A 14,120-nucleotide genomic window follows, 5' to 3' on the forward strand; every position below is an offset into this window, starting at 1 on the left:
AACCTATGTCCCTAAGGTAGCCTCTTTCCATTAAGGACTACTGTAAGTGATCAGCGGTCCATAAGATAACATGGGCTGGTACCGGGTCATCCCTGAGGATGCCAGCTCCATTATGGTCTCGCTGAATATGGTCATGTTTGGTATCAAACAACTTGCCTTATCACCTCTGATATGATTCCAATGCCCGGTATGATGTGGCATGCACCCAGGTGGCTACCTCCGAGGTTGCCCACCTGGTTGTCACAGCCATTCTTAGGTCCTGGCTGTCAGCCTGCAGCTTCTACCGCCAAGACAGGAATCTGACCTCCTGCCAGAAAGTGTGAACACTCCCAGGAATCCAAAACAAAAGCCTGCTTGGGAAGGTTAACACCTCTCTCCCTGACAGGATGGCTAATGAAGTGGCACATCAAGGAAGGAAGCTTCAAAGCATGCACCGCTTCCGATATGCATGCAGGCTGACTCCCAAAGGAGGCAGCCACCCTCTTCCTGACCCTAGGCACATTCGCACCATGGCAGGTGAGAAAATAAGTCAGTCGACATACACCCCCAGAAAGCTACCCACACCCCTACCTCTGTACAGCCAAGGAAGATTTCTGCCATTTTTAGATGTGGCAGAATAGAGGGTGACATACCCCTGGATGTGGTCACATCAGGGACAGATTAGCCCCTGGGGCTGGTAGCCCATTTGCTAGTTGCACCCAAACCCCTAATGCCCCTAAATATAGGATTCAAGGGGCCCCCCCGAAACGAAACCAGAACCTCAGATCTGTGAAGACCTACAATCAAGGACAAAGAAGAGGGACTTTAGGACCTGCACAAAGCAAAGGCACGATAGCCTGTCTCTGTGGCAAACCAACCTGCAACTGCACGAATGAGACTTATTCCGGACCAAAGACTGTCTCCCCCAGACAGAGGGAACCCTTTGAGCACCAAAGGCAACTTCAGACTCCCTTGGACTAGTTCCCTGCAGTGCACAGGTACAAACATGCTCATTGAACAAAAGAATCGCTGGTCATTGGGCCCTCCAAGGGATCCCTCAAAAGTAGATGGCCCAGTGCTTTATGGGAAACGTAGTCCTGACCTCCTGTAAGTTTCAGGTGTCTACTGTTTTCCCCTGGACCTCCAGATGTCAAAGTATCATCTAGCTGACCTTACCGATACCAAGGCTTTTTGGTGACCAGGTTGCCTACCATCATCTTTACTCGATGCAGCAAAACGAAGGTACCTCGCAGCACCTTCAACCGACAACAGAGGTGAACCTGTTCTCGATCTTTTGCATCCGTTTCCTCTCCAGCACCGTCTAAGCGGTAAACCCAATACTCCTGCCGCTACCACTTCAGCACTAAGAACAGCTAAGACAACTTTGCACCCGGGCCTCTTATGCCAGGAATAATGTAACTGATTGTTATGGGTCCCAGTACGAAGCCACATCACCTTAACTCCCATGGGTTCCACGTGGCTCGACCTGAAAGTGATCGATTGTCACTAGTGTTTTTTTCCCATTGACCGCAATGTTAAAGTTTAACTATAGTGAATTGCCCAGATTTATTATTGCTTCTAAAATCAATAACTCCAGTTATGCTCATCTGATTGCATTCATTTTGGTGTCTAAATTCATATAAAAATCTGCTTTATTTGTATAAACTGGTGCTTGATCTCCTTCAAGTCATGTTAGTTACTTATAGTGCATGTTGGTACTCTGAAATGCTTAATATGTTCCTCGAGTAAAGTCTGGCTGCTCTTTGTCACACTACCAGGACTCAAATAAGGATTTATTATTGTGAATCCAAAGACCATCTTTGGGGTATTTAGAGAGTATTACATAGTGAGGCGTAATTCGCATCACTTCATGATACTACACTTTCCTACAATAACAATAGGGAATGACAGTCTAGTGTTAGCTATTAGTATAATTGTAAAAAAAAATTGACCCTTGCTATGAGAGAGTAGATGAAGTAGTCACAGGTAGTGAGTGTCTGGCGGCTGGTCTAGAAAGGCACCTGCGCCTTTCATCAGACAGACTGTCCACGGTTGGCAAAACCCCACCCTGGTTTCAGTGGCTCGGCATGTTTAAGTGCCACCACATTAATGACATACAGCATTATCAGCCAAATAGTTCGCTTTAGGGTTATGCATGGCTGTGCCCGGGGCTACCAGTCAATCCGGCTGCCCCCTTCTTTCTCTCCCATGTCATCACTGGGTGGGGTGAGAAGCTTTGTTGACTCCATCACACCATGTGATGAGAAGAGCCGGATGTGAAAAGGCAAGTGACTGGAAGCTGAAGCCTGCCAGTGGATGATCATACAGTGTGCAGACCTCAGTTTTCGGTTTCTGGCTTCAGAAACAGATTAGGTAGGAAGATGTGTATCTGCCCTCTAGGAGGCTCCATGCACAAGTGGTTAATGACAAATCGTGATTCACGCCTTAACCGGGGCGGTTTTTCTGCCGCTGTGTGGGCGTTCTAAAGGGTGGGCGGGGCTGCGTCGGCTGTTGGCTGTCGGCAGCACTGGGAAGGGAGTGCTCTCGTCGGCCGACGTGAGCACGGAAGGGGTTAATAGGCATTTATTCACAGTTGGTCTAATAAAAGTAGGCAGAAAACAGGTAGGATGGATCCCCAAGGACCCCAAGAGCGAGCTACCGCAGGGAAAGGCAAACACTCACCACACCAGCAATTTACCAGTCCTGGTAGCAGTTCTGGCAGTGTTTTGGTTTTCTTGCTATATTTAGCAGCAGTGATTATATGACCATTGTGAAAGAAAACTCAGACTTGAGAGCAGCAAATGACACTCACATGGAGAGAACATAGTTCAGTTTCATACATATTAAGACATTTAACCAAACAAGACAACATTTTTCTGTGGGGAGGAAGCATCCTGTTCATATGGCCCATTCTGAGGGATATAGGATGAGCCACCACACCACCTGAGAAGGAGCACTCCTACTTCTAAAATCACTATGACTAACTCTTAAAAACTCAATCCCTTCCGCTGGACACTTTCTCCACTACGGGGACTCACCAATCTCCGAGGCATGTGCCACCAAAGTTTGCACGACTGCCACCTGAAGCTGCAGCTGTCGCTCTGCAATCCCAGTCAATTTCTCGTTGACCTCCAGATTGCGAAAGAGGTTGGGGGCAAACACCACTGCCAGGTTTGTCAAATCCATCTTGTTCTCGTCGCATCTGAAGTCAAAATAAAATAAAAGGGGCTTTAAGTGGTGCAAGTAGTGTGAAGTTTAAAAAAAAAAAATGTTAAACTTACATGCAACCCCACCAGCAAAAACAGCCTTTTAGGTTATGAAAGTGTTACGTTTGAGATTAAATATCACAATAAGCCTAATTTAAAACATTTGTTTCAGGAGGCAAAATTAAATGATTGACCAAAAAGAAAAACGTAGCGGAAATGACATTGGGCACCATTTGACACTTCCTCTTCGTTACAGAGTGGAACCTTTGTCTAGCCTTTGACTATTCGACTATTTCCTGTTGAATGGGTGGAATCTACAGAAAATGAACCATGCTCTGAAACTGCCCTGCTTAATTTCTATTCCAGCCGCAACATTCAGGGCTCTTCAGAGATTATGTTTAGTTAGCAAGTTCAGGGCCAGGGGTACCAGAGAGCAAAACAAAGTCTATTTGGTGTCCACAGAGAGGAACTGTGAGGCCAGTCTCATCAGTCGCTGTGCATGGAGGCTCATAATGACAGATAAAATCATCAGGCCCACAAATCTGCCTATTTACCCCATTGCAACTCTTACAAGTTCTACTTAATCTGCAGGCATACACTAGGCTCCACCCCGCGTGATAGCCAATGTTCTTATTCCCCTTTTTAAATCCTACGCCTTTAGAAATTCCAATTTTTTTGCACCCTCAACTTTTACATATACCACATTTTACCACAGAATGTCTGGATTTCCCTTCCCTTTTAGGTCGGGCCTGGGCAGCGCATGTGCTGCTCTGCGAGGCATGCTGTATTCAGGTATGGACTTGAAGCTCTGCCCATTTTCTGCCCATCTTTATATTTGGTTCCGGTCACTGTATTTGGGATGATGCATCCCAAATACAAAAATACCAGTCGCAAAGGGGCAGATTCTGAGAATCTGCCCTTTTGCGACCAGTTTTTCTTTTGATCCATGTGGCTGAATGCCTTTTACTTATGTGTACTTATAGTCATTATTTGCAGGTTTTTAAAACATAAGTAAAAGGCAATGTCCTTTTTAATGCCAATAGCTCAAAATCTCACAAATGCGAGACCTGTTGCATTACAAATGCTTGTTGAATAGGTCTACAGTGCCAATTCCAAGCGGAGAAAAGTCTGAACCCGTTAACGGCTACCTTTCAATTTCATAGGCTGACTGTCTTTCTAAAAGTTTTAGAAGGACACTAGACTGGAGACAGAACCCAAGCAAAGTCTCATTCTTCATCCACCTAGCTTACCAATGCGCGTATATCAGTCACTTTACAGATCATGAGGATCAAAGCAGAGCTCTGGCGGTGTGCAAGTACTCCTTATACACTTGTGATCTTGTAGCCCCACCTACCTGGAAGCCACCTTCTGAAGAAACGTGCAGAAATAGCGTAACGTGTGGGTGTTGAGAGGGGGCATCAGATAGGTGATCAGGGCTGTCATGGGTCCCCTTTCATCTTCTCCTGCTAACTGCTGAATACGACACAAGGGCTCCTGCAGTTGTACGGTGATGAGTGGGTCAGGCAGGTCTCGGAGGAACTGTTTCAGGAGGGAGGACACATCACAGGGTAGAGCGGAGTCCCAGCACCTTTCTCCAGCCTCCAGCTTCGCCTGAAAAAACACGAGAAGCACAATAGAAAAGCCTAAAGATGGAAGAGGCAAGAAAACAACAGTATAAATCATGAAAAGAGAAATCGGCATAATAAGGAAGAGGAACATCAATAGTTAAGTGAAATGTGGAAAGGAGGTAGGAGTTAACGTGAGCAAAGTTGTGACTGATAAAGGAAAGCAGAATGCACAGAGAGTGGAACAAGTTGGCCAAACTAATACTTCACAGAATACTCCTCCAAACCCTACTTGCCCCACCTCCCTAACCCCGAACTTTTGCTTTGAGAATCCGAGACCTTCGACCAGGCTAGGCCAATACCCAGCTACATGATTATGCAATCCAAGTGTGGAATAACAGTGAGTAAGTCATCAGGGGAACTGCATCGCAAAGGGTGAAATGAGTATCCAATGGTTTGTAGTACACAATAAAACCGATAGTCAAATGTTTAAACTGTAAGCATGTTTACAAAAAAAGCAATGTGTTGCATTCGCCTGTCTTTCCTTGTTTTTCCCTTCCCTGCGCCCCTCCTTTGCCTGGAACATGGAACTCTGTACCTGCGTTGTACAATTTATGATCGAGAGTTCTCTTGTGGGTCAGTTATTGCCTCAACTTTGTGTGATATGGTTGTACTGTGCCTCTTCAATAATACACCTCTAATTTTACTTTCTTTCTGGAGCCCCGTTCTTACAAATTTGGCGATGATCAGCTGAAGACTTTGTTTGCTACATCTTCCGTGGGGCACAGGTGCTACAATGTCTTCTGGGCCCGTTTTCCTGTTCTGCACTTCCCTGCTTTATTAGAGCTTATCTGCATGCTGCATCCTGTGTTTATCTGCTTAAACCTGGAAACTGCTGATTTCTAGCTTTTTTGGTGCTCTGCCAAAGCCTTTTTATCGGTTTGGTGAACTTTTCTGGACCAACGGCCATCTTCTTTTTATTCTACTGCTGGTGCCTGGATACTGCTTATGACGTGGATCACAACTGTTGCCTGGTGATTTCTATTGATGTGTAACCGGATACTGCTGCAACGCTATACGTTTCTTCCGCTCCTTACTTTGACTGCGCTGTGTCTCATCACGCCGGCAGCCATTTTGGTGCAAGTTATTTTCTTTCTTTACCGCGTCTGTTCACCTCAAGATTTACTGCGTCAATTGCAACTTAAGGCACATCAGGACGTGTGTCACCAGTATTTCCTCACAGAGTGATAAGCACACCTCATGGAATGCTCTCCCGTACGTGATTTTCACGCTCATAAATGAATACATTTTCGTCTGCAAACAGGTACGAAAGACTGTTCATTTTCGGTAACAGGCACACCTTGACTGTTAGTTCTACAGCCTGCTTCCTTGAGGGGACAGGCACACCTGGTATTTATATATTTAATGTGTACTTTATAATACCATCCTCCACAGCCTGTGTTCTCTCAGTAACAGGCACATGTTATTCTCTATTTTGTTTTTCTTTAGTTTACAAGAGTAACATGTACATTCCTTTGGCTACTGTAAAAATGATTTTCCTGTTTTGCTACATTATCTTATATACTTTATAAGTTTATTTTTACTATTGTATTGCTATGGTTTCATCATTATGCAATTTGATCCACCCCCTAAATTTTTTACAAACAAAAGGAAAACCACCCATTCCATGGAAAAGATTGGAATGAGGAATGTATCACCTATCTAAAAGCTATTCATGGAAAACACATGTCTACTGAGAGGAAAAAGAACATCTTTCTTCACTGCTTAGGTTCTGAACGACAGGTGGTTTATAGGAGTCTTCCTCCTGTCAGATCGGGGGGTGATCACAACGTTTATGATTAAGCCATTTTGCATATAGAGGGCAGATTTGAACCAACGACAAGTGTTGCCCTCAAGGGGTTTAAATTTTACACCAGGGCTCAAGAAGAGGGTGAGAGTTTTGATAATTTTCTTACTGCCCTATGTGCGTTGTCCTTGCATTGTAACTTTGGTTTGATAACTGACAATGATCAGGGACCAAATCTTCGTTCATGTAAGGAGTAAGAAAGTACAGGAGCAACTGTGGATAATGGGCGATCTTAATTTGGAGGCTGCCATTAGTACAGCTAAGGCATTACAGCAGTCCGATAAGTGGATAAAGTTGCTCAACAAAGAAACCGAATCTTCCACATCCAGTGAGGTCAACAATATTAACTCTAGCACCTCTAAGGATTACTCCAGCAACAGAACTGACTAGTATTAAACAAATTTAGTGGTATAGGTGTGGGAATCTTGACCATATAGCTTCTTTTCCACGCTGTCCTGCTATTGGTAAAGAATGCAATAGATGTGGACGTTTAGGACATTTTTCTAAAATGTGTAAGAATACTATGAGGGGTGCCCAGAACTCCAAGAAACCTGTACTGACTTCTTCTAAATTCTCCAAGGAGAAGGTTTCCTGTGTCACTTGTAACCTTTTGTCTTGTGATCATCTTCAGGGTGACTTAGAGTCTGGCATTGTGGTTTTGATCCAAGATTCCTTTGATGTCTCAGTGGCTGATAAGATTTCTTCTCCTAAATGCAGTATATGTATTATGGGAAGAAAGTTGGAACTAATGGCAGACTCTGGATCTCCTTGGACTATAATCACATAGGATTATTGCTTGGAATCCTTGGGAGAATTAGTTGATCTCAATCTAATATGCAAACCGGATATTGCGGCACAGAATTTTGATGGTTCCTACATTGATTTTATGGGCTTCAAGGAAGTACTTATTTAACCCTTTCGATGCTGATGACAAGCTCAGCTCGTCATCACCCACGGGTGTCGTGTGCTGATGACGAGCTGAGCTCGTCATGACAGCAGCAAAATGGCAATTTGCAGCACAGCGCAAAAATCACCGCAGCAGCGATGCGGTTAATTCAAGGGTAATTCTGCCACCATCAGGTTATACATAGCTTTGAAAGGTGTTAATGTCTTGGGTTGGCGTGACCAGGCCTGATTGGGTATTCTGTTGAATCCTAGAAGCAAATAACCTGTTTATGTCCTGGCTTTATCTTCTACTGGCACTAATTTCACTGATTTATTTCCTAATGTATTCTCAGATGATCTTGGCTAACTTATTGGTTTTAGGCACAAGATCAAAGTCAAATAAGGTGCTGTTCCTGTGAAACAGAAATTAACCTCTTGGCTGCTAGGCGTTTTCCCCCCCCTGTGCTGAAAATTGCACTTCTGATGCTTTTATGACGAGCTCAGCTCGTCATCAGCACAGCTCAACTGTGCATCATGACTAGCTGAGCTCGTCATCAGCATCGAAAGGGTTAAGGGGAGATCCCATCAGCATTAGGACTGAATTAAAGAACATGTTAGATGAAATGGTTGATAATGGTATAATTAAGGAAATGGAGTCCTCAGAATGAGTTTCTTCCATTGTTTTAGCCCAAAAACCTGATAAAAGTATTGGGTTATGTGTTGATTTGAGGGCGTTGAATGCAAGTTGGGCACAGATTGCCACCCTCTTCCTAATATTAACGAGATGGTAGGCATGTTGGATGGTGCCTGAATTTTTTCCACCCTTGATCTTCGATCGGCTTACCACCAAATTGAACTCACTGGCGATTCCAAACATTTCCCTGCCTTTATCACACCCCATGGGATTTTTCAATTCAAGAGGATACCTTTTGGTCTTTCCTCAGCCGCATCGGTGTTTCAGAGGGCCATGTACCACATTTCTAAAGATGTCAGCAAATTTGTTAAATGCTTCCAGGACGATATCCTAATTTTTTCCAAAAATGAAGATCATTCCCATCATCTTAAAGAAGTTTGTACCAGATTAGAAAAGTGTAGTTTGACACTTAAAGCTGTCAAATGCAAATTGGTGGAATATCTAGGTCACACACTTTCGGGTAATGGTGTAGTGCCAAAAAAATCCTTGGTTGAAGCCATCATCAATGCACCTGCACCTGACAATAAAGAGAAACTCCTCTCTTTTGCGGGCCTATGTGAATATTATAGTACATTTATACAGAACTTTGGCACCAAGATGGAGCCCCTTAGAGAATCGACTAGAAAGTCTACTGAGTTTGTCTGGTAAGAAAAAGAAGAAACAGCTTTCAGACAAATCAAAAACGAAATTGTTAATGCGCCCACCCTGAAATCATTCTGCCTACATAAGAGATGCATTATCACTGTAGATGCCAGTCTTTATGGTCTTGGGGAGTTCTTAGCCAGTGTTCAGGGAAGGAAGAGTTGTGTGTGGCTTTTGCTTCTAGGACCCTTTGTTACTGAGAGGAGATATGCCGTGATTGAGAGAGAGTTGTTGGCGTGGATTTGGGCCAGTGCGCATTTTCGCAAATGTGTGGGGACACAGATTTACTCTCAGAACTGATCATAAGCCCCTTGTTGGCATATTATCCCCAGGGGAGGATGTAATTCTACTGCCCGTATAGCCCGCCTCACATCCAGACTACAGGAATATGATTTTGAGTTTTTGTATGTACCTCGCAGGAGCAATGTCACGGCTGATTTTCTTTCTACGTTGCCGTGTCTTGCTGAGTGTGAATTTCGGGATGAACAGGAAGTGGATATAGTTGCTACTGTCAAGTTTTTTTTTATTTCAGGAGTTTTTGAGCTCGTCTGAAACTGAGTGGACGGCTGAGATGAATAAGGACGATGTGTGTTGAGGTATTTTTTTTGTTGGAATTTTTTTAATTAACTTTGCTTAAGGTCTCATACAATACACAGCAGTGTTCCAATGGATTGCAGAAAAAAGTGTTACATTGTACATTTGAGGACAAAATCTGCAGTAACATGGGCTGGTAACAACAATCCGCCCTATCCCACCCTGCCCAGCATAACCTGATATCTGCGCCAGGGCCCCCACACCCTCCTCCATTTCTTAATACAACCTCTGAATTTATAGATCGTTTCCTCCGCCCTCTGGCACCAATCCAGGTCCCTTAGCCATTGGTCCAACTGTGGGGGAGCCTGCGCGCCCCCCCCTCCCAGCTACTGGCTATATTTTGTTTCGCCACCCCTGCGGCTGTTGCTAGCCAAATCTCTTTGTAACTGGACCAGTCCGTGGCTCCTTTCATCATTAGCAGTAACCACCTTGGATCCACCGGTACTGGCGATCCCACTACTGTTGCCATCGTTTGCGCAACCCTGGTCCAGAAGGGCACTATGTATGGGCATTCCCACAATATGTGGAAGAGGGTACCCTCTCCCTGGCATCCCCTCAGACACTGCGGAGACAGGCTCCTCCCGCATGAGAACAGGTGGGCACAGGGGTAGTTCACCAGGTGAAATATTTTGAGTTCCACTAGGTGGAACCTAATTCGAATTGCAATTTTGCGGGGGCTTTGCAAGGCATCTTTCCAATCCTCATCCTCCAGGCTTCCAATGTCACCCTCCCATCTTGCGCGCAGGGACACCAGCGGGTCAGGCATGCTGTTAATGAGCTTGCGGTAGATGGTAGATGTGGGTTTCTCTGGAATAGGGTCAACTAGGAGCCTGTCCTCTAAAGGGGAGTATTCTTGGAGCGAAACGTCCGTGTGCACATGTGATTGCAGGGCATGCCATAGCGCAGGTAGTGATAGTGCTGGGAGTCATGGAGTTGGTATTCTTTTTTAAGATAGTCAAAGGATCTAGGAGCACACCCCTTCCATACATCGCCCAGGTAGCCTATCCCAATCAGCCTCCATCCCTTGAAGCCGGTTAGTCTTGACACCTCAGCTAGCTGGTCACCAAACCAGAGCGGTGACCTGCAGTCAAGGTATTATTGAATGTGTGAAAATGGGTGGCCCACAGAAAAGTTTGACAATGCCGACATTGCCCCTTTTTGTCGTGTCTCTGATGAGATTTAAGACATCGGTGGTTTGCTTTTTAAAGGAGGGAAGATCATCCCTCGGCTTATTTACAAAACAAGAGTTTACTTCTCTCTCACCAAGGACACTTAGGTATGTCCTCAATGAAACAGCTTTTATGGGACAACTTTTGGTGGCCTGGACTTGACAAAAAGGTAGATAGGTCTGTCAGAGAATGCCCTGAATGCATCAGCAGTGATAAAATGCTTCAAGTTTCTTCTGCCCCTCTTGAACCAGTTTCTTGGCCTCAGTGCCCTTGGCAAAAAGTGGCTTTCGATATTTCAGGTCCCTTTAAACACTTGCCTCCAAATACCAGTTTTGCTCTAGTCATTGTTGACTATCACCCCAAGTGGCCGGAGGTCAAGTTTGTTGCTAATGCCTCTACTCAAATCATTATCACTTTTTTCGAAGACGTTTTTGCACACGAGGGTTCCCCCGAGGTTCTTGTAACGGATAATGGGGTACAACTCACATCAGTGGAGATGGAAAGTTTTCTCCAAATGTGTAATATCAAACATGTGACTGCATCCTTATATGAACCAAGAGGAAATGGCCAAGTGGAACTGCTTAACCGTGTACTCAAAGAAGGTATTCAGTCAGCTGGCATGTCCAAAGAGACTTGGAGAAAGGTTGTAAGAAAAAAATTATGGATGTATCTTATCACGCCTCATTCAGTGACTGGAGTTAGTCCTTTCAGACTTCTCAAGGACAGAGAACCTATTTCTGAAATTTGTCCTTGGTGGATCAAAAAAGTTATTAAGGTTGATGAATGCGTTGATGTGAATCTGATTGATAAGCTGGTGGAAAGTAAGCAAAACAAGATGAAAATTTTGTCTGAATCCAGAATGAATTTTAAAGTTCCAGATCTTTCTGTGGGAGACTGGGTTAGAATAAGAAACCCTCTTTTCCTGGTGAAAGGTACTTCCAAATTAAGTCATCCTATTAAAATTGTTAAGGTTTGTAAGAACAGTAATTACTCAGGATGGTAGAATATGGAATGTAAGGAGAGTTGCCAAATGCAAGTATTTAGGTTTCTCTTCAGATAGAGATGAAGTTTCACCGTTACATGATTTCCCTGATTCCAATTGTAACTCTTATCGTTCCACCCAATCTGTGGCATCCAGAGTTAAAAATAATGATCAACCCAAGTTTTTACCTGCCAGGTATTTGTCTTGGTTTCCGTTATTCCTTTCTCTTCCCTTTTCTTTGATAAGGGTATGATGTGTTGCATTCTCCGGTCTTTCCTGGTTTTCCCCTTCCCCGCGCCCCTCCTTTGCCTGGAACATGGAACTGTGTAAGTGCGTTGTACAATTTATGTTAGAGTTCTCCTGTGAGTCAGTTATTGCCTCAACCTTGTTTGATATGGTTGTACTATGCCTCTTCAAGAATAAACCTCTAATTTTACTTACCTTCTGGAGACTCGTTCTTACACAAGGGTATTCATGAGTTAAAATCAAATGCCTTTTATGAAAATTTGAAATAATGAAGTCAAAGTCAAAGTCTTGACATGGCAATAGGCCTGTAGTGTAGGAAGCACATGGTGAGTGGTCTTTACCTGGCATAAGTAGCAACAAAATCGTAGACTTCATAATTGTTTTCGTTACAGCTCCAGAAGTAGGAAAATAGTAGTTGACTTTGGTTAAGGGTTCAATCAGCATCTCTATATAACCTTACAAAATGGCACTGAAAGACCATCTGGGCCCGGAGCTATAAAAAAAAATTAAATGCATCCCTTACTTCATCTACTGAAATTAATTCTTCCAGTGTCAAAATTTAATTAAACTATTGAAACGGAGACTTGTTAAGTATAGGTATCCTGGATGTCATGAGTTAGGTCTTGGGAGAGTATGACGAGTGGTAATCAGTGTGGAACACATTCATGACTAGTAGTATCGTTCTGCCTAATATCAAAGTCATCACAGTGGCGTTTATAAAGGTTTGTGTCTAGATGTTCTCAAGTTTAAGTCAGCAGTCCATGCAGCTTTAGTTTCTCCTTTATATTATTTCTGGAATGTATGTAGCATTTTCTCTAGCTCGACCTTTCAATAAGAACGGTTCTGATTTATCCTTCACCTTTCCATGTTCCCTAAAGGTACGGGAGCAGCATTTGGAATTATGTTGGGATTCAGACTACTACGTATAGGCTTCAAGATATATTTTCTCTGTCTTGCCAGGTTTTACAAAGTTAGATGTGTCTGCAATTAATTCTCCCTAAACTACCTAGCGCCTTCGCTGCGTCCCAGATCGCACCATACATTTTCTTTAAGGAATAATACCATAATTTCCTTAAATTATGTTTCGAAGGCTGAAACCCTAAAGTAAATTTAGTTGAAAGACCAGTGCTTACACAAAGGGATTGACCAGTTAATCTAAATCCAAACTTGAATGACTGGAACATGGCCAGACAGTACCTAGGACATGATCTGTGGACTCTACTGTAGGCCAGCTTCGCCAAAGGTCATTTAGATCTAGATCAGGTTTGCTTTGTCAGAGAGATTGTGGTGACTTTTGGGCACTCTGCTGGGTCAAATATGTTTATCGAGGCCTGTCATGCAGTACTGAAATCTTCCAAGTGCAACTTGCTAACATGCAATTGTGTTATTGACAGTAAGATATTTGCATACAACTTCTCTTTGGTCGTTGAGGTCTTATATTGGAAACAAGGTAATAGGAATCCAGCCTTTCGTGCTCACAAATCCCACCATATAAACTCACTTATCTAGCTAGGCACCATACCATTTCATCCCATTCATATGCTTACTCTGTGAGATTGTTCACCAGTTGATCTATCCTCATTCAAGCTTTCTATAGAGTGACAGGTCTCACAAAGCCCTTGAATTCCTGTGGCACAGCCTTCCTCAATTACTGTGTTAAAATATGGCTATCTGCTTTAGTAGACTGGGGCCTTCAGCTCCTGATCAAGAGGCCATGTTTCAGGGGCCACCTGTAGGATCCCCTGCACCTCACGACTTAAGGTGCTCATCTCATTTTTGCTGATTTAGTATGCTTTTCTTGACAGAGTTTTCAGGGCTTTATTCTAGGACTTCAAAAAAAGGTGTTTGGAGAATGTGTGTCATAGAGCAGCTAATCCATTTCCTGCCAAGAACCCAGTCAAGAGCTAAAAATAGTCCCTGCTGTAGCCTTCAAGTAAATCGGTTTTAGTAGTTTCAACAGTATCCTGGGGCTTAGCTATTCATTTCTGGTCTTGCTGCAGACAACCAGCCACTTCTCTTTCCAGGTTTAATCATGCTCTCAGGCACAGTCCTCCACCGGAGAAGGAGTGTCCTCCACTTCTGCTTTGGGAGATGTGGGGAATATGGACACATGAAAGGGAGGTGGAGCATAGTCTTCCTCAGTTGGTGGAAGTTCAGGTGGCGCTTTATGTAGGCAGGTTCTTGGTTGTGTAGAGCCTTGTATGCATGGGTCAGCAGCTTGAATTGGCATTTCTTCTGTACGGGGAGACAGTGAAGTTTCCGGAGTTGGGGTGTTATGTAGGTTCATCTGG

The 14,120-nt window shown here is 43.8% G+C and overlaps 1 protein-coding gene across 1 annotated transcript in view; it reads right to left on the reverse strand.

Moving 5' to 3' along the window:
- The window catches only part of LOC147692462 (uncharacterized), a 544,708-nt gene that overhangs the window by 371,417 nt on the left and 159,171 nt on the right, over positions 1 to 14,120 (reverse strand). Inside the window, exons 4-5 of the mRNA XM_086936792.1 lie at positions 4,540 to 4,796; positions 3,018 to 3,181 (exon numbers count right to left, since the gene is read on the reverse strand). Coding sequence (XP_086792918.1) covers positions 3,018 to 3,181; positions 4,540 to 4,796 — 421 coding nt within the window. The remainder of the gene's footprint in view (positions 1 to 3,017; positions 3,182 to 4,539; positions 4,797 to 14,120) is intronic.

The sequence above is a fragment of the Lissotriton vulgaris genome, chromosome 9 (genome assembly GCF_964263255.1).
Source record: "Lissotriton vulgaris chromosome 9, aLisVul1.2, whole genome shotgun sequence".
In the NCBI taxonomy this organism is placed as follows: domain Eukaryota; kingdom Metazoa; phylum Chordata; class Amphibia; order Caudata; family Salamandridae; genus Lissotriton; species Lissotriton vulgaris.